Source organism: Pipistrellus hanaki, assembly GCF_964339955.1.
Source record: "Pipistrellus hanaki genome assembly, chromosome: 14".
NCBI lineage: Eukaryota > Metazoa > Chordata > Mammalia > Chiroptera > Vespertilionidae > Pipistrellus > Pipistrellus hanaki.
The window spans coordinates 13,878,156-13,900,503 of NC_140516.1; the positions used below are offsets into that span (position 1 = coordinate 13,878,156).

The 22,348-nt window shown below is 36.5% G+C and overlaps 1 protein-coding gene across 2 annotated transcripts in view; it reads right to left on the reverse strand.

Annotated features, from left to right (window-relative positions):
• ADK (adenosine kinase) overlaps positions 1–22,348 on the reverse strand; it is a 430,010-nt gene that overhangs the window by 90,279 nt on the left and 317,383 nt on the right. For both annotated transcript variants that reach the window (XM_084904889.1, XM_084904890.1), the window contains exons 8-9: positions 20,998–21,033; positions 9,041–9,155 (exon numbers count right to left, since the gene is read on the reverse strand). In XM_084904889.1, coding sequence (XP_084761015.1) covers positions 9,041–9,155; positions 20,998–21,033 — 151 coding nt within the window. The remainder of the gene's footprint in view (positions 1–9,040; positions 9,156–20,997; positions 21,034–22,348) is intronic.

Genomic DNA, 22,348 nt, shown 5'->3' on the forward strand with positions numbered 1-22,348 from the left:
TGAAAGGCAAAATAAAGACATTTTAAAAAAAACAAAACCAAGAGAATTCCCATACTACATGTAATACTAAAGGAAGTTTCTTAGGCAGACTACAGCCATTTCAACAGTGTTCGTATTTAGTGAGCCTATTGTGCTACTTAGTGTAGTAAAAAAAAAAAAAAAAAAAAAAAAAAAAAAAAAAAAGGAAAAAAAGATTGGGAAAGAAACAACCAAACTGCCATTGTTCACAGATATTATTATATACATAGAAAATCCAAAAGACATATTACACAAGATGTTCTACATTTTGATTATGATGGTTGTTCATTGTTATTTAGTAAAATATATGTGAATTTTACTATATGTAATCTATACTTCAATATCAGAATTAAAGGTCCTTTCAGAAATAAATGCTAACATTTGCCCAGTGTAGGCTGTCTTCCATTTTGCTTTCTAGCAACATGAAAGGTGTGAGTTGAAAGAAGTTCCATTTCTTGACAGGTCTGAGATTACTCAACCATGCAAACCATGGCCCACAAATATTGTTAGGAATGTGACAGTTCTGTGTATGTTGTTCTAAATTATTTCCGACCCCTTGGCTAATGAAAGAACTTTGTCTTCTGTAGTTAAAACAATCTAAAAATGGAAGAGAAGTTAATAACCTAGTTGTTTATATTCATAGTTAAGAAATCTATATTCTTTAAAATCTCAGCTGGTCAGAACCTTTTTCCATGAATGCCATACATGGACATTCTGAAAGATTGCTATTTAATGTGTTCTACCCACACCATCACCAGCCTATGCCAACGAGATCATCATGTAAAGCTGGTTTGGCTATAGTAGAGAAAACATTTTCAAAATGATTTATAATAATAGTTTGTAGCAGTAGGAGTTGTGATGATGTGCTGACATTATTCTTCCAGCTGCTGAGGTTGTTTTCCTTAGAGCTGGCATTTCCCTGTTCCACTTTCTGTGCTACCAGAACTGCAAATCACATGTGACCTTGCCTTACAGAGCACTGAGTGTTTTCAAAGAACACGAAAACTTAACTAGCAAATGGGATGACAAGTTTCTTTAAGGATATAGTAACATGAAGACAAGTAACTACAAAAACCCCACTTACTTATAATGAAATCACTAACAGCACTATGAGGTGATTATCTTACATTATAAGCTCCTCCAGGGCAGGAGACTATGTCAGACTATGTGATATGTAGATTAATTGTCATTGGGAATGGGTCCTTGGTACTTTGTGATCAATTGAGAAAGAGAAGCATTCACCAAGGCCTGACTTATTTTTTTTTAAATAAGTCTTTTTTTAAAAATATATATTTTATTGATTTTTTTTACAGAGAGGAAGAGAGAGGGATAGTGTTAGAAACATCGATAAGAGAGAATCATCGATCAGCTGCCTCTTGCACACCCCCTACTGGGGATGTGCCCGCACCGCAAACAAGATACATGCCCTTGACCGGAATTGAACCCGGGACCTTTCAGTCCGCAGGCCCACGCTTTATCCACTGAGCCAAATCGGTTTCAGCTAAATAAGTCTTTACTGTTGAAAGTATATATAATATCTCTCCTTTCCCCCATTAACCCACTCCAGCAAGGCCTGAGTTATTGAAGTAATAGATGCTTAGCTGCTAAAATGTTCTGTTTTCATCATACCACAGGATCACAGAACTTGAGGCAACATTATCAGATCACGCAGGGGTCTTCAAACTACGGCCCGCGGGCCACATGCGGCCCGCAGAGGAGTCTGATCCGGCCCGCCAGGTTTTTTGGGCAGTGAGCGCAGCCGAGGTGTTACAGTAGGAATTAGTAGTTCATATAGTCCGGCCCTCCAGCTCTCTGAGGGACCGTGATCTGGCCCCCACTTTAAAAAGTTTGAGGACCCCTGAATGCAATGGTTTTTCAAAGTGACAGATGAAGGATAGGCAGCATTGCTATATCACATAAGCTGTCTCAACAAATAAACAACCCTACACTCCACTCCTCTTCTCCTAGACTCCATCCCTCCCCACCCTTTCTCTTTCTTGAGGATGTGTATTCAAATACTCCTCACAGGGACATATCAGGGTGAGGGGAAGGTGTTTTTAACCCGTTAACCGAGCGGGACGTATAAATACGTCAAACGTAAACAATATCGGGTACGGGTAGGACATATGAATACGTCCTTGAAATATATGTTGCGCCCTGAAACGGGTGGGATGTGTATTTCCGAACAACAAAGATATTAGTCATCCATACATGTCTCGACATGAATTTAAGACACGGAGAGAATCAGTATAATTTCCCTATTGAGAGTGGTGGACGTGTTCTGGGTGAGCAGTGACGGGTACGTACTTATACTTACCTACCTATTTTCGTATTATATATTATTTAATTATATTTTTTATATCCCCAACCTTTATATAATAAAAAAACATATAAAATTGATCCAATCATCAATAATTTGTCAGAAAAGTTTAAAAGTTTTTATGTATGTGAACGAGAAATATGCGTAGATGAATCTCTTTTATTATGGGAAGAAAATTTATCTTGGAAACAATACATATCTACAAAAAGAGCTAGATTTGGAATGAAGTTGTTTATTTTGAGTGAAAGCCAATCTGGATACGTACAAAATATAATTTTATACACAGGCAAGGACACAAATTATGGTTTGACCTACCCACAAGAAAAACAATCAACAAGAATTGTTTTGGAGTTAACACATGACTTACTGAATAAAGGATATAGGATTTACTTAGATAATTTCTATACGTCAATTCACAATTCATTTGGCTGAACTCTTGTGTCAAAACAATACAGCCATTGTTGGAACAATGAGGATAAACAGAGTTGGAATCCCCAGTGAAATAAAAATAAAAACATTACAGAAAAATGAACATATAGTAAGAATCAAAGACAAACTTATGGTTTTAAAATGGAAGAATAAAAAAGACGTATTGATGCTCAGTTCTATTCATAATGACGAAAAGACAATGATTGAAAAGAGAGGAAGAAGGCAAGAAAAACCGAATGTTGTCCTGGATTATAACAAAAATATGGGCGGCGTAGATTTGGGAGATGGAGTTATGGTGGCCTACACGGCTGCCCGTAATAGGGTAAAAAAATTTTATAAAAATTTTTTCTACGATTAATTGATATGTGCTGCTTCAATGCATATATTATATACAAAAAAGATAAAGGTCATTTGGATCAATTACACTTTTTGATAGAGTGTGTAGAGAAATTGGTAGATAACAACATAGTGAAAACCCACCCAAAGACATCAACAAGCAGCTCTACATCTAAACCAGTGTCTCCCAAACTTCTCTCATGATGAGAATCACCTGGTGGAGTTGTTAAAACACAGATTCCTGAATCCCAACTAAGAAGTGCTAAACTAGAATTTTTGGGAACATAAAGGTAAAATTGTATACTTAACTAGTGCTCTAAGACAGATGTTATATACAGAGCACTAAGTTAGGTATGCAATTTTACCTATATGTTCCCAAAAATTCTAGTTTAGCACTTCTTAGTTGGGATTCAGGAATCTGTGTTTTAACAACTCCACCAGGTGATTCTCATCATGAGAGAAGTTTGGGAAACACTGATCTAAACCATTACGCTTAGTTGAAAGGCATTTTCCAGAACAAATAAAAGCGATATAGGAAAAACTAAATCCAGGAAATGCCGAGTTTGCTACAAAAGAGGTGTTAGGAAAGAATCTACATACTGGTGTCCGGATTGTAAGGTAGCACTATGTATCAACAATTGTTTTAAAACATATCACACGGAAATTGAGTTTTGAATTTTTACATCTATATTTCAATTTTTTAAACTCAATATTTCTATTTTATTTGTGTGCTTTTGTTTATTGTTCTGTAATTGTTAACTTTTTTATATTTTTTATTGTGTATAGAAATAAAAATATATATATTTTTGTAATCTTTATAATTGTTTGTAAAATTTATTTTTTAATTCGACGTTTTCATTTTTTTGTTGGTATTCTTTTCTATTTGTTTGTAATTTTGTATTTTCCTTTGTGCTTTATATATAAATAAACTAAAAATATATATATTTCATTTATTTTAATTAAGTATAAATAAATAAAAAATAATATAAAAATACATCCACTGGGCGTGACATACTGACACGTCCCAGTAAAAGAGTATGCGCCCATTGTACATTGCGTAATTAAAAAGGGAACTCCCCAGTTAACAGGTTTAAAGGACAAAAATGAACAGAAGCATCTTTTCTTTCCTGTCTTTCATTCCCAACTTCTTACTCTTACTACTTTTCAGTGCCCCCTTCACCCCCCCACCCCAACCCCTTTCCCAAAACTTGGAACTCAATTAGCCTGTGAGCAATGAAACAATGATATGTGACAAAACCACTGGTTGGATGGATATAGAGGATGGATACCCAACTGTAATAGAGGTGGCCAAAAGGAATACTAGATTCACAGGCAACTAAGAGTAGAGGAATTCAAAGATTACCTTTATAAAGTAATAGAAAGTGGTTTATAGCCTCCATACTGCAAAAGGAGAACAGTCTCTAGAATTAAATACCAAGGAACCTGATTTTGTTATATTATTGCTAAATGCCACAAACTTAGCAGTGATCACTTAAAAATAGTCTATAGTGTGAAGTTTAAGGAACAATGACTCCTAATTAGTATTATAATAAGTGTGTTAGCCATTCTGGAATGTCATTTATGGTAAATTAAAGAACTACTATCCCTCCCCATCTCCATTAGTATTTTAATGCTAGGAGGTGGGAAAAGCTGATCCATATTCAAGAGGAAAGGAAGAAAAACAATAACAAATTGGCATCTCTTCTGTGGATTGCCCCACAGGCCAAGCATTTTTATGTTCTTAATCATTATTAAATGACTTAACATGACACCCAGAGCCTGGCGAATGATTGCATCCTGACATGAGAACGAATTACAAATGAAATGAAAGATCAAGCCGCATTAGAGGATTGCCTCTGGGAAATGAAAATCTTTAATTCTCTTTTATTATTGACATTTATTTGGCTGCCGTGAATAACAACATAGCAAAGAGATTCAGCTATGCTTGTGCACTGAATAGCTTATCCCAGGGCTCAAAACTGCATTAACATTTATCATGTTTGCTTTTGTAGCTGACACCACTGAACAGATTCTCTATCCATCTTGTATTTATCATGCATTGCAGATATAGTACACCCTCTAATTTAAGTTCATTTTCATATAGTAGAAGCAGCAAAGATTACCAGTGTCTGTCCTTAAATAAATTCCTGCTGGTAAGCATTCCTAAGAGGGTTTAATATATTTAATAAGAAACAAATTGAGTTGACAAATTCAGTCACAGGAAGAGGATGCTAATTTTAAAGGTTTCAATTTTTGGAAATTCGTGCTAATTCACAAGACACTTGTACAATATGTATCCCTGGAATAAAGCCTTAAAATAAATGTCTCTATAAAGAGCAACCAAATAGCATTTTGTGAATCTGAAGGCAGTATGACAATTCTTATGAGGTAAGAAAGTCGGTATGATTTTCACTTTTCCAAATGGTGTTCACTGCTAAGACAGGTATAGGCCACACACTATAAAAAGACAGCAATTCAGTTATTATCAATGCAGGGGTGTCTTTTCATGACTTATTTATTTTCTCTCTTGCACAAATTAACAACATGGCTTTTCCCGTCACAACAATAAAAGGTTACTCTGTATGTGGTGTCTTTGCTCACGTGATCCTCTCTGACTAGATTGCCCTCCTTTCTTCAGTACTTCCTAAAATTCAAGGCTTAGCAAGGATATCAATGTATATGGGGGAAATAAATCACTTAATACTATATATCTGATTTTTGATTGAAAAATTAATTTTCTGTCCTTCTGTATTTTATACTTTTAATTATGAAAAATTTTAAGTGTATATACAAATGGATGTAATTGCACAATGACCATCCCCATACATCCACCACCCATCTTTTGCAATTATTGACTCATGGCAAATCTCACTTCATCTATAACTTCCCTTCATTATTTACTATGTACTGCATTATTCTGAAATAAATATCTGTATCTTGCTTTTGACAATTCTAAAATAAGTTGAAATGAATTAATTCTAAGGTCCCTACTCCCCAAATTTGACAATAATTTATTCTTCTATCTCTTCAGGCATATTTATTTAGTTCAACAAAAATTTACTTCATAGCCACTATAAAATCTTTATTGAGGTTTTATTGATTTCCTTCTCTGAGTCAATAAAAGTGCTCATAATTTTTACCAGTAATTAACAAGTGTAATTACAGTTTCTTGTATTCATATGTTGATATGTATTAATTTTATTTCTGAGTTAGATCTTTAGGACTCGTATCTTAAGTTTTAGTGTTCAATAGAGTACTGAATAAACACAAAGGTAATAATTGCTTCTTATAATAACTATTAATTAACTGATTGATTTTAATCTTAATTGTTCAGACAAAATGAAAAGGTATTTTGGCTTTAATAGTAGGTAACATCATATTGACAATATTAACCATTTTTTAATTGTTTAAGCTACCACAACTCTTTTTTAAAAAATATATACTTTTATTGATTTCAGAGAGGAAGGGGGAGGGAGAGAGACATAGAAATATCAGTGAGTAGAGAAAATCATTGATTGGCTGCCTTCTGCACACTCCCTACTGGGGATAGAGTCCACAACCTGGGCATGTGCCCTTGACCAAAAGTGAACCAGGGACCCTTCAGTCCACAAGCTGACGCTCTATCCGCTGAGCCAAACCAGCTAGAGCAATATTAATTATTTTATTTGATAAAATGTTTGTTGACTAGATAAAATTCCTATTTTGTTTCTTTAAAAAAATATGTTCCTTTATTGATTTCAGAGAGGAAGGGAGAAGGAGAGAGAGATAGAAACATCAATGATGAGAGAGAATCATTGATCGGCTGCCTCCTCCTGCACACCCCCCACTGGGGATCGAGCCGAAACCCAGGCATGTGCCCTTGGCCGGAATCGAACCTGGGACCCCTCAGTCCACAGACTGACACTCTATCTACTGAGTCAAGCCGGCCAGGGCTATTTCTATGAAAATAAATGGCTGTGTAAAAACAGAAGTGAAGTTTTCTTTAAGTTTAAAAGCTGATGAAGTAACTTATATCTGGGTTACATTTGTTCATAGTTGGATACATTTATGTTATTGGAGCACAGGTATTTGGTAATTAAAATGTATGTTTTTCAGGAAAGACATTTCTAGATTGACAATATCTCCAAAATATCACAGTAAAAAAATCAAGGTAGATTTACTCAAACTGATTTTTCTTAAATTATCTTCTTGAAAATATTTTCTACCAAGATAGAAGGTACATATATAATTATTAAAATTATTAAATTTTAATTATTAAAAAAAAAAAACTATACAAGGTACATTTTCACAGAAATAGAACAAAAAATTCTAAATTTCATATGGAACCACAAAAGACCAAGAACAGCCAAAGCAACCTTGAGAAAGAAGAACAAGCTTGGAGGCATCACACTTCTTTTGATTTCAAACTATATTACAAAGATACAGTAATCAAAACAGTATGATACTAGTATAAAAACAGAGACACGCAGGTCAATGGAACAGAATAGAAAGCCCAGAAATAAACCCGGATATATGTGATCAATTAATTTATGACAAAGGAACCATGAACATACAATGAGGAAACAATAATCTCTTCAATAAATGGTTTGGAAAATTGGACAGCCACATGCTAAAGAATGAAAGCGTATCATTACCTTACAACAAACACAAAAATCACCTCAAAATATTAAAGACTTGAAAGTAAGACCTGAAACCATTAAACTCTTAGAAGAAAAAGAGGTAAGTTCCTTGACACTGGTTTGGTGACAATTTTTAGGATTTGATACCAAAAGCAAAGTCCGCAAAAGCAAACAAGTGGGATGACATCCAACTAAAATCACAATCAAACAAACAAGCAAAGAAAGAATACTCCTACACAACAAAAGAAACCATGAACAAAATGAAAAGGCAACCTATGGAATGGAGAAAATATTTGCTAATCACTTACCTGGTAAGGAGCTAATATCCAATATACCTTATACAACTCAACAAAAAACAAACATAAAGCCAAACAAAAAAGTCAAACAAAAACAAGGTGAAAGATCTGAATATTTTCCCATAAAAGACATACATACACATGGCCAACAGGTATATGAAAAGGTGCTCAACATCATTAATCATCAGGAAAATGTAAATCAAAACCAAAATGAGATCATCTCATACCTGTTAGAGTGGCTATTATCAAAAAGACAAGAAATGTGTGTTGGCAAGGACATACATGAAGAAAAAGGAACCCTTGTGCACTGTTGATAAAAATGTAAATTGGTGTAGCAACTATGAAAAACAGTGTGGAGTTTCCTCAAAAAATTAAAAATAGAACTACCATATGATCGAGCAATTACACTTCTGGACATTTATTTGAAGAAAATGAAAACACTAACGTGGAATGAAATCTGTACCCTTGTGTTCCATTGCAGCATTTTTTACAATAGCCAAGACATAGAAGCAACCCAAGTGGTCTGTTTGATGGATGTAGGGATAAAGAAAATGTATATATACTTACACATTTATACATTAAAATAACATTCAGCTGTAAAAGGGAAGGCAATCCTTCCATTTGCAATGATCTGGATGAACCCTGAAGGCATTATGCTAAGTGAAATCAGTCAGAGAGAGAAAGACAAATAAGGTCTGATCTCACTTGCATGTGAAATCTAAAAACATCCGAACTCATGGATACAGAGAACATATTGATGATTGCCAGAAGTGTGCGAGTGTGTGTGTCTGTGTGTGTGTGTCTAAGCAAAATGAGTTAAAGTGGTAAAAAAAAAGTACGGTGTTTTGAATTAAATATAACAGAAAGAATGTAAATTTGTTATAAATGATTAAGCTCCATAATACTGGTTTTCTCACACAGTTTGCATGTTTTGAATTAATTATGTTAGAAAGGATATAGACTTTTGTTATGAATGATTAATCTCCATAATAATGATTTTCTCACAGAGTTTGCACACGTACCTGTAGCCATTATAGTGTCATCACTCCCTTGGGTGAAAATCACAACTCGCTGCCTCTTCGAGTTCACCTTTGGCAGAGCTTGGGTCTTTCTGGCTATCTCTTTAATATCTTCAGTCTGTTAATCAAAAGGAGAAAAAATTTCTCATAACCAGTTCAATAAGATAATGCTTTCTTAGTAGATTAAGGATTTAGACTCTCATGTTTAAAATGAGACACTTAAATATTATGAGTTATCATTTAAAAATGTTAACCACATACAAAAGTAAACACCTACACTACTAAAAGAGTAAGATGCAAATTGACCATACATTTGCAACACCCACCAGCCAATCAGGAGTGAGTATGCAAACGAACACAACAACGATGGAGGGTTAATTTGCATACACAGGTGCCGAGCAGCCAGGGGCAGGGCAGGACGCAGGCATTCTGCACCACCCCAGCCACTCTGGGTCTCTGGGCAGCCTGGGAAGGCCAAAAGGCAGCTCCGGGCTGGAATGAAGGTGGTGCCTGCAGCCAGGAGAAGGAAGGCCCATTCTTACACAAATCTTCGTGCATCAGGCCTCTAATAATAGTATAATAACCTCAAAGGAGCCCACCATCAAATTGTAAACATTTAACATTTATTCATTTATACTTTCATCTACCTGCCTTTCATATTATTCTGAAGTAAATCCCAGAGACTATATGTCACCTATAAATGTTTTAGTATATATCTCTGAAAGAGAACTTAAACACAACCACATAACTATCATTATATCCTAACATATAAAAACCCTGGATTGCAATGACCAGTAACAACCAAGGTTTACCAATTGGAAGTCAGTCCTGCAGTGCTGCAGGTGAGGTGCCCCAGCACCGACTGCTGAGGGGGCTGTGAATCAGGGCCAGAGAGGGGCCTGAAGAGAGAAGCAGGGACTGATCTGTTGCCTCTTTGGAAGCTTTTGATCAGCACTTGCCTCTCTCTTTCTCTCCCAGTTTGGCCTGCAGCTGTGCCTCCATTTCTCTCCAGGCTTCCACCAGGGCTGCTGATTTAGCCCCGTCTTTCTTTCCTTCCTTCCTTTTTCCCTTCCTTCCTTTTTTCCTTTTTTCCTTTTTTCCTTCCTTCCTTCCTTCCTTCCTTCCTTCCTTCCTTCCTTCCTTCCATCCATCCATCCATTCATCCATAGCAAAGGTGATTGATTGAAGAAAAAGTAGAGACTCCAACATGGGGAGAGGGAAGAGTCCCACAGAATGGACTCCCAAGAAGGGAGGGGGGAAAGGTCCCTAAACCCTGCCTTTCTGATCAGGCCCTGTTGATAGGCCCAGAGATGCTGACTGGCATAGAAACTGACTAATCAGAACCAAATCTGTGTAAAGTGTGAGGAACCAATGGCTGCCTAGGAGGCAGAGCTTTTGACACTGACTGGCATAGAAACAGACCAATCAGAACCAAACTGGCTGGCAGAGGAGGGCAGTTGGGGGCAAGATCAGGCCTGCAGGGGAGGGCAACTGGGGGCAAGATTAGGCTGGCAGGAGAGGGCTGTTGGAGGCAAGATCAGATTGGCAGGGGAGGGCAGTTAGGGGTGATCAGGTAGACAGAGGCAGTTAGGGGTGATCAGGTAGGCAGAGGCAGTTAGGGGTGATCAGGCAGGCAGGCAGAGGGGTTAGGGGCAATCAGGCAGGCAGGCAGAGGCAGTAAGGGGTGATCAGGCAGGTAGGAAGGTAAGCCAGTGGTCCCAGATTGCTAGAGGGATGTCCAACTGCCAGCATTCTCCAAGGGGGTCCCTGATTGGAGAGGGTACAGGCTGGGCTGAGGGAACCCACCTCTGTGCATGAATTTCATGCACTGGGCCACTAGTTTAAAAAATAAACACTAATCCCTTAATATCAGCAAATATCCAGTCAATTTTGAAATTTCCAATAAAAAATTGTAGAAAAAATATTAAACTATTTTAGGGGTGTACAGAGCATGATTATGCTGACTATGGAAATAATAGTTACTATAATGCCAAAATTTTCAAAGACTGAAAATGAGAGAGAGGTGCTGTTTCTTGGAGACTTGAATTACTTTAAAAAAGATAAAGTTAAAAAAATGTCAAATTAATTCTAGAAACCCTGATGCTGTTTTTTGTATCACATAGGGGTCTTCAAACTTTTTAAAGTGGGGGCCAGATCACGGTCCCTCAGAGAGCTGGAGGGCCGGACTATATGAACTACTAATTCCTACTGTAACACCTTGGCTGCGCTCACTGCCCAAAAAACCTGGCGGGCCGGATCAGACTCCCCTGGGGGCTGCATGTGGCCCGCGGGCCGTAGTTTGAAGACCCCTGACATAGGCCATGCATGAAGTTTTATACGTGTGTGTGTGTGTGTGTGTGTGTGTTAATCTTCACCTGAGGATATTTTTTCCATTATTTTTTTTTAGATGGAGTGGAATAGGAGGATTGAGGAAGGGAGGGAGAGGAGGGAGGGAGGGAAAGAGAGGGAGGGAGGGACAGAGAGAGAGAATGAGAATGAATTGGGACTGGGGTGGGATCAAACCTGCAACCCGAGTATGTGTCCTTGACTGGGAATCAAGCCCCCGACCCTTGGTGGGCTGACGCTCTACTACTGAGCCACATGCCAGAGGAAGTTTTATATCTTAAATGTTCTTGACCTGAAATCTAACTCTTAGGCTATAAGTAGGATTTTTAGAATCATGCTTTCAACAACTTCAGATAATTTCAAAATCCTCTAAAACAGCCCATGGTTTGCATTTGTTGGTTTGTATTCCCATCATTGTGCAAAGTTTCAGTTATGGAGAGAGAAACACAACCAGAGGGAAAAGATATTTGCTTGGCATAAGGAAATTAATTAGGATATACAGGATAGAAACATTTAGGTAAGCAAGGCAGACAAGTCATAATGGTTATAAACAACATCAGAAACCATGACATTTTTAAAGGTATGAGAGTCTTTAGTGAAATAGCTGTATGCTGTGTGTTCATTAAGTACTTAAGAAATTCCAGATGATATATGAAGTTAGGCTTCTACTATACCTCACATGATAATACCAGAGGACGGCTGCTTCTGAAGAGAAGAGCCACTTGAGGTATAACAATGCTGCTGACCTTTCAAACATGCTGACTATTTCACTTCTGGTTGCTTATTTTAGAACAGAACTAAGCTTGAACTCAGATAAGATGAGAAAAGAAATCCCTCAGTTTTGGGGAAAGACTATTATAAATGACTAGTAACAGCTGAAAAGACCAAAAAATGCCATATAACAATGTCTTCACTCTCTCAAATAAATGTATACATTTAATTAAAATGACTCACATATATTCTCCCAATCACCTTGCCACACATATATTTTACTACTATAGGGTTTTTTGCTTATGATTGAATACAGTTTATATTTAATAAAGATAAAAGGCAAACTCCAGGAATAGATTCACTTTATCATCTTTGGAGCAGCATCTTATGCGTGCCTGGATGTTTTTTTATATAGAGGTCTTCAAGGTGGTGGAAGGAATAAATTAAGAATGAGATTCTACAATTGTCTTCTACCCAACTCTGTAGGAAAAAAATTTTTTTATGGAGCTTTGTTAACTTAAAGAAACCTTTTATTTATTTATTATTTTTTAAATTGAATTTATTGGTTAATAAAATTATATAGGTTTCAGATATATACTTCTACAACACATCATGTGTGTACTGTATGGTGTGCTCCTTCCATCATCATTTATCCCCCTTTACCCTCTTCCACCCCCTCCTCCGCTTCCCTCTGGCACTCACCATACTGTTGTTTGTGTCCATGAGTTTTAAAGAAACCTTTCTTATGTCTCAAATTAAATCCTATAAAACTGGCAATTCCAGATTGAAGTAAACTTTCCAAATATAAAACATAAATCTTTACAGATGGTTACACTTTATTTCTATCCACATGCACAGCTCACACAGAACCCCTTTGTGGCTCTGGGTAACGGGCAGCAAGCACCAAAACTGAACTTCTCACCGGGCCTCCAGGAGCCATTGCTTTGCCCTCGAGAGTCGCTCCCCATCTAGTGTAAAAACTTTGCTTAAAACCTTAATTTTGTCTTTCCAAAGCTACATATTTTTAATTTTGCTATCACAGCCAGAAGATTATTTTCCCCTTCCATGTGGGCTAACATATCTTAACAGAATGATGAAATTACAAGGGGTTTAGAGCACGACACACCTGGATCTGTGCGCCTTGAGCAGGTAACGAGCCCCTCTGAGGCTCCAGCTCCTCATGTACATTCTAAGAAAATATTATGGTAGAAGATGTTGGGAGAGAAGTGTGCTATAATTTGTGGGTAAAAATTTGGAGACAATCAGGATATTTGTATAGTCTCATAATATCTCCCCTTAAGATACTTATTCATTACAAAAGGAAAAATAGTTATGTTACAGTGAAAGAAACCAACAGACATAAATTTACCCCGGTGATCAAATTTAGCAATGCTAAAATTAGGGGGCAAAATAGGATATTTGCATAATCCCAAAATATTACCTTCAAATATTTATTAACTACAATGGGATAATAGTAACTTTGCAGAGGATCCAATGCAAACACCACCTTAACACAGTGATCAAAGTGAGTATCACCAACAATAAAACATAGGGACATCATGTGCGTCCCTGATACGATGCACTGAGAAGGGCCCATCACTTCTGTGATTATTTCTGGAAAACATTCGTAACGTCTACTTAATTATGTAAAAATGTCAGACAACCCAAATTGGGAGACATTCTACAAAATGAGTGACTAGCACTCTTCCCAAGTATCAAAATCATGAACAAGGAATAGAAATTGTCACAGAAAAAAGGAGACTAAGGAGACATGACAATAAATGCAATGTGCAATCCTGGATTAGATTCTGGAACAGAAAAAGGAAATTAGAGGGAAAATTGATGAAATCAGAATAAAGACTGAAATTTGGTTATTGGTATTAGACCAATGTTAATTTTCTGGCTGTGATCACTATGCCTTGGTTACGTCAGATATTAAGATTAGGGGAAGCCAAATAAAAGGTATCTGGGAACTACTATTTTTGTAATTTTTCTAAGCCTAAAATTATTTCAAAATTAAAAGTTAAAAATAACTGTTGTGAGGATGAAAGAGGATAAGATAAAAGAGGTTAATTCAACATTTAGCATATGCTAAGTACTTAAATATTAATTTCTTTCTTCTAATAACAATCATTTTAATACTCTCCCAAACTGTCACATCCTGAAGTTGCCCTCCCAATCTCCAAAAAGGGCTTCAAGATTTTTAGTGAAAATTCAATTATGTTCTCTAATAAGGAAGGAAAAAAAGGAAAGGGGGGAGGAGAGGTAGAAGAAAGCTCATACAATTTAACTATGAGCCACGTATATATAGTTCCAAAAGCGCTTATTAAATCTTAACTTCTCTAGTTAGTGGTACTCCTGAATCCTCATTTTACAGATGTTGAAACCAAGAGCCATGTATATAGCTCTAAAGTATTCATTAAATTTCAACTACTTTGGGCAGTAGATACTGTTACTACAGATGAAGAAACTGAATCACAGAAAGGTTAGTAATTTCCTAAGGTCATAATGGTACTAAGTGGTGAAGCTAGGTTGAGCATTTACAAAGTGAGACTCCAGGGATTACCGTACACTCCTAATCACTACTCCAAGATATCCACAGAGTCTACTACTGCCATGAATGTAAGCATTGTGCTTTCTGATATCACAAAACAATATAGCATGTTCATCTTAAATCATTTTTCCACCACATTTACCAATTACTGCTGATCTTGTATTTAAGTTTGGTATGTTTCTCTTAGTTATTCTGGCTTGTATTTTACCCTAGTAAATGTCCTCTTTTTTTTTTTTTTTTTTTTTTTAATTGGTTTGCAAATAACTCCTTTCTTTTTCTTTTATCTTTTTATTCCTACCATCCTTTTGTCTACCTCCACCCAGCCTCCCTCTCCATTTCCCTTTGGCCGTCACCACACTGCTGTCTGTGTCTATGGGTTATGAATATACTGTATGTTCTTTGGCTAATCTCTTCACCTTTTTTCATCAGTTCCCTCTACTACCGACCCCCTTTGAATTTCAAGATATTTCTTATTTTCCAAGGTCATTTGGAAATCTAATCTCCTCTTCTAAATCATTAGAATATGAAAAAGATGTATAGTTTATATGGTAGAGCTGAGCTCTGGTTCCAAACCCATTATGTATTAACCATGTCACCTTATATAATTAATGTAGCCTACTTTGTATCTTTTAAATTGATATGGCAATACACGCCCCACCTAGCTTCAAAGATGTGTGTGAATGTTAAGTGTATTAATGAAATGTTGGAAAAGGTTTTATACACTATGAAGTATTAAAAAAAATTTTTTTTATTGATTTCAGAGAGGGAGAGGGAGAGAGAGAAACATCAATGATGAGAGGGAATCATTGATTAGCTGCCTCTTGCATGTCCCCTATTAGGGCTGGAGCCCACAACCCAAATATGTGCCCTTGATTGGAACTGAACCCGGAATCCTTTAGTCCACAGGCCGACACTCTATTCACTGAGCCAAACCAGGTAGGGCTGAAGCATTTTATAAATGTTAATCTATTGTAGGCCATAAGTGTCTGAATATATAAGCTGAGGACCTTCCCCATATGCCATACGCGTCCAAAAAAAAAAGAAAAAGAAAAAAGAAAGAAAAAAATGTTTTCCCTAGTGGCAGCCCTGACCAACTTTGAAATAATTTTTCGTGAGAATTTTCAGCTGAAAATATTCAAGAACACCTGAATTGTGAGTAACATTTATTTTTATAATATTCATTGCAAATGGATTTTTAAAATTAAATTCAAAATATCGTGGCGTGTGGGGATGGTTTGTTTTGGCCGCATGGCAGTTAATTGGTTAAATTATGCTCCCATCTTCACTAGTGATTATGTTAACAGTTTAAAGTTAGCATTGCCCAGCTTGGTATGGCTCAGCGGTTGAGCAATGACCTATGAACCAGGAGATCACGGTTCGATTCCTGGTCAGGGCACATGTCCAGGTTGCGTGCGAGCTCCATCCCCAGTGTGGGGCATGCAGGAGGCAGCCAAACAATAATTCTCTCCCATCATTAACGATTCTATCATCATGTCCCTTCCCTTTCTCTCTGAAATCAATAAAAATATATTTTAAAAATTTAGCATTGTCTTCCAAGTGAAAGAATATACTACCTTCCTTCTATTTTTAACAAGCTAGTAATGCAAATGTTAAGCAATACTATCACGATCTACCTATTCCTACGGAATGCCAGTTGTGGTGCCCCTCAGATTGCCTCACTTACCCATGTCATATTCTGTTTTGTTTTCCAAAGAGAAACTCCTGTAATAACTATGGTGTTGACGTGACTGCCACTCTGCAGTCTATCTCAGACTCCCTTCCTTCTCACTCACTCTGCTCAGTGACACTGACCTTCTGTCAGTTCTTGGAATGCAGCAGTACATTCTGCTCTTTCTTGTTTGAGAATTTTTGTACTCTTCTTCCCTCTGTTTGAAATTTGTTTCTCTGTTTGTTTTGCTTCTTTATGTCATGGCTAGATAACTGTATTTTTCAAGTTTTACTTTCTCTGAGAGCTATTCTGTGACCCTCAAAATAGAAACCCCTCCCATGTTCTCCTTCACAAAACACTCTCTGGCCATTTTTGTCTCGTCCTTGAGGGTTTATCAAGGGGTTAGGCACGTATCTAGTGCTCAGTAAATATTTGATGAGTAAGTCAATGATTAAATAAGGAGAATTAGAAGATCATCTTATCTCTTTTCCTTAATCTGACTGTTTTCAAACTGTCCTCTTACAGGGTTCAGTCACCCAGGAAAGCAGCACTTATACTCCTGAGCCAGCGGCGCTTGACTTAGTGTCTTATTTCCAGACACTGTGATCTTTATATTTGTGAGGGGCACAGGAACCTGAGAAAAATCTTGAAGAATTCTTTGAGAATCAAGGCCTCCTGAATACTCTGTGTGGACTTACCTACCTAGCACTGGTCAATGGAACTCTCTGTGAGGTTATACATGGCTTATATTTACCCTGGTAAATATCAATATGGTAGTCTCACTCAAAATGTGTGAATGAGACTAAGGAACTGAATTTAAAATTTTACTTAATTTAATTTAAATAGCCATATGTGGCTAGCGGATGCTGTATTGGACAACACAGTTCAATGCTTTTCTCTCCCAGTGGTGTAAGACGAGTCACTACTGGTCAGAGAAAGCCTGCAAGCATGGCTGGGGTCCTCCAGGTAGAGTCAGGGGCTGTGGGGAGAGTTGGAAAAGGGAAAATAATTGCTTTGCTTCCTCAACAATCAGAAGTATTATATCATAGACATATAAAACAAGGACATTAAAATTTGTTGCCTAGAGTAAAAATAAATGAGTGATCCAGTAGAGAAGGTATGAATTCTGTTGATCACTTGGCACATGTACTCTGTTATACAGAGAATGAAAATACAAAAAAAATTTGCATTTAGGTTTTGGAGATTTCCCCCCACTTTATTTAATTTAAATCCCAATTTTCCAATACAGCTTGTAAAAGCTTCATAATGAGATGTGCTTTTAAGTACCTTATTTTTATGTAGGTTCTAAAAATATAAACCTTTAATCAGTTTAGCTCAAGATAAGGTAGATTTAAAAACACATTGCAGTCTGAACTGATTTTTCAGAATAATAAAAGCCTCATGAAACTTTTTACCTCAAGAATTGTCATTTTAAATTCTTAGCAGGTATGTCATTTAAATCAGGCACTGTGCAATTTTTCTATCATATATATGTGTATGTGTATATATATTTCTCTCTCTTCTGCTTTGTGCTCTGCCCAGCTTCAGTTTTTTATCTCATTCTCCAGTGCCCTCCTAAGCTGGCTCTTCTTACTGAAAAATGCCCAACTCATTTTAAAGATTTTTAAAAAAAAGAAAGATTATCTAAAATTTGAAGAGAAGCTAACCAGAATACTATAAACAATGCTGCTGAGGCTACTTCCTGATGAATAAACACTGGTTATTTTTAGAGGCATTTGGATTGGTCAGTTGGCAGACAGATTACCAGTGGCAATACTCGGTGGAACTGATTAGGATTTATAATAGAAAATGAGGGTAGGCAGCAGAGCTGGTGGGAAGAAAAAAAAATAGTCACCTTTCATTTCTTTTTAATCTTTTCAGTTATCTCCTCTCGTTCATGCCCCAAATGTAGAGGTAAAATTTAAGCTGGGAGTGATAAAATGTAGACTTTGAGAGCATGACATACTCCCATAGACATTAAACTGGTAAGATAAAGTTATTTTTGTTTGACTCTAAAAATACCAAGTTTTAAACCTATGTTTTCATATTACTGTGTAATGAACTAAAAAAAAAGGCATTTAAAAAGCATTGAATTTCTCTAGATAGCATCCAATACATGGATTATATTTTATTGACAATACTTACTTGAGGTTTTTCTACTCATGGCTCTACTATATTCTGCAAAGCTTATGATATTTTAGAGAAGGCATGAAGGGACACATCAAGATTGTGCTTTATCTAACATATCACTGTCAACATCACCAACAGAGTGGGTTTACTATGTCAGATGTAATAAAGTATATTATTATAACCATCATCACTTGGTTTATATGTTGTAATCAATTATGGCACATTTATGACAACAAAGATTATAAAATCAAAGTAAAAACTAATGGAAAGGTTAATGTGGTGCTAGTTAGTATAGAAAATAGTTTGTTGCTTTGAATATGCATATAGTTCAAGGGGACAATAAAAGTATGAATTAGTCTTAATAAACTATTTTAAAAATTATTATCTAGGTACTAAAGAACCATAGTCATTTGTTATGTAACAACAGAGGCCCGGTGCATGAAATTTCATGCACTGGAGGGGGTGTCCCTCGGCCCAGTCTGCCCCCTCTCACAGTTCGGGAGCCCTCAGGGGAAGGTGATGCCCCCATCACACCTCTGCCACTGCCACTGCCACTGCTGGCAGCGCAAGCCTCAGCTGGCCCTGGTTACCCGATGCTCGGACAGCCCTAGGTGGCTGGGAAGCCGCCATCCAAGGCTTGCCTGCACCTTGAGCCAGTCCTGGGAGGTTGTTGGGGCAAAGGGGACTGGGGGACTCCAGAGGCAGGTGCGCGGAGCAGCCGGCCCCGTAAAGGGCTGGCCAGGTTATTCCCACGCCTGCCATCCCAGTGGGGCTGAGGGGACTGGGCACCGTCATCTTTGTGAGATTGTGATGGTCAATTAGCATATCCCCTCTTTATTGGATAGGATGTTATCTTTTTAGGCATCTACAAAGTTGTTTATTTTCTAGAATCAAAATACATTTTTTTATGTTCAGAAAATAAAATACAAATTTATGTTCCACAAGCTTGCATAGGTGGAGAATTTTGATGTAACAAAAGAATTAATTACTATTAAAATTTAACATCAGTGAAACTTTAAAACATGACTGAAAACACTAACTTATATTCTCATGATTAAAACATTTGACTTTTAAATTGAATATTCCCTGATTACGTTTAGTATTTTATACAAATTGCCAATTTGGAGAATTACAAAGCAAAACTTAAATGAGATAAATAAATACTTGGAAATCATTATTCTTTCTTCTATATGTGACTCAACCCCTGTATTTGTGAGAATACATATAGTACAACAAAAAAAGCAAATTCACAATAAACTATCGGAGCTCCCAACAATCTGGTATCATAAGGTGAAGTTTTCTGCTCTGATAGTTTTTTCACAGAATCTTGAGACTAGACTACTGATACCACATGCTCACTGTCTTCCTCCAAGAAGAGAAAGCACGGTGTTTGCCAAGTCCTATGATATGGACAACATGCTCATGTATTACTTTGTTGCTCAATAATGAATCTGCCTTTAGTACATTTAAACAACAGTTTCTTCATAAATTCACACACCTTTCTCTAAAGAGTTCAAAGTGAACTCACTAATATAGCCAGTCAACACTTACAGCTTCTTTAGATGGTGACAATACTGAGTATGTAAATAAAGAGATTCTATATTCCAACTCTAGTCAGATTATATTTTTGAAAATTACACTACTGTGCAACACTTCAAGCTGTGGTATAGAACACAGCATTCTATATAGTTCTGGCTCAATAAATATGATAACCATAAAACTCATAAACTCGGTTAATTCTGTCAATTAACCTGGGTTCAGTGTTTTCTAACAATCGATTGGAAAATGGATAGTCTATAGATAAAAACACGGTCTTGTCTATTATCTTAATTTTGCCAACAAAAAACATATGGAATTTTGAACCTTGTCAGAATAATATTTATGTCAGGATAACAGAATAGGGACTTGAAAATTAAAGACAATTATCGATACTTAGTTTCAAAAGAAATGTATATGCGTTTTAAAGCTATCCCTAGCATTCCCCCCCCCCCCCGAAAAAAAAGATAGAAAGAGAAAAAAGATTCAAACAGGAAGTTTATATGAGCAAGATTTAAATTAATCAGTTCCTAACAACTGTTAAGTACAATCTTTTGGAAATTAATTTGCATAATGATCATCTACATGGGGTAGGGCTGAGATTATTTAAATGACATGATATTTCACTATTTAGTCTTGTTCCACCACTACGTTAGCCGTGAATCCTTATGAAATGTAATGCAGCTAATGAGGTAGCTTTTTAACTGAACAAACTGACAGGCCCCATATCTGCAGAGGCAGCTTGAAACCGTGCCCAACCTCTTGGCTTCCCAAGAGGCTTTTCAAAATTCAATAAATAACATCTGTAGGCAATGTTGGGTGCAGACCTAGCAGAGTGCGTCATAACACTGTGCTGGCAGAACAAAGAAACCATGACGACTGCCAAGTTTCCATGGCAACTGCTGAGAGGCTCTGAGAGTATAATAGCACATCAATCACTGTCCAAAAGAACTTCATTATCAGCTAGAAAAAACCTTTAGGATCTGTTTAGTGTGCAATTGTGGGTTAACTCACCTCAAAGCCTTGCTCTCTAGCAAAAGTGGCAGCTTCCTGGAATAAAAAAAAAAAAAAAAAAAGAACAGTTAATTATAAAGTGCGAGGTAATGAAGAAATAATCCATTTTGAAACTCATTCACAGTCTTCTTTTTACACAATTATCTCAATATACTCACATAGTTCAATTTTTATTCTTACACCAAAAAAGATTTCTTTTTCCCTTGGCATAAAAAAAAAAAAAAAGGGGGGGGGGGCAACATTATGTCAACACACTTCACAAGTTGGAATAAAGAAGATGTAGTGAATGTTTTTACTGTAGCTGTCACAGTGAGTTCAGGTGTTTTGACCCCAACAAAGAAAGACAATTATTTGAAACCTCTGGAACATGTCTGGCGCTTATGTTTTTAATTAAAACAATATCTTTCAAAAAGCTCTTTTGTAGAGAAAAAAGTCTGCTAGTAAATGTATCGATTAAGAGAAATCACCATTTTGCAGTCTCTAATGAAATTTATCCGGACAAGGATCATCAATGGGTGCTAAATTCATTAGGTGAAAGGATGATGGGGAACTGGGTATTTCATGGAATTAAAATGTCTCAGATTATGTGTTGATCACAGGGAGAAAACTATAAATTTATAATGGAAGGAACAAGCTATCATAACCTTAACCCAGTGATTGATCATATCACTTATTATTAACAGTGGGGTCACCAATATTCTGTTATGAGACAGTATGAAGTACCCAGCATCATCTATACAGTTTCCTGATAGAAAATTTTTATTTATTTTAAAAATATATTTTATTGATTTTTTACAGAGAGAAAGGGAGAGGGATAGAGAGCTAGAAACATCGATGAGAAAGGAACATTGACCAGCTGCCTCCTGCACACCCCCCATTGGGGATGTGCCCACAACCAATGTACATGCCTTTGACTGGATTCGAACTTGGGACCTCTCAGTCCGCAGGCCGATGCTCTATCCACTGAGCCAAACCGGTTTTGGCATGATGAAAAATTTTTAAATAAATTAATCAAAACTTTAATTATATAATTTGCTGTCTATAGGATATGCAGGGAGTAGAAGAACAAGTTCAATGATATACTGAGAAAGCAAATAGAAAAATCCATAGGTAGGATATTTTATAGGACGAATAGCTTGGTCTCTTCAATAAGTCAATTTCATGATAAAGTGAGAGGAGGAAAATGACCAAGAATATTATATGAGGTAATGAAGAAATAATCATTTTGAAATGGACTATTTCTTCATTACCTCGCACTTTATAATAAACCAGGTATAAAAGACATTTTGGGGACAACGGGAGAAATTTAAATATTTTAAGAATTAGATAACATTAAGAAGTATCAATTTTG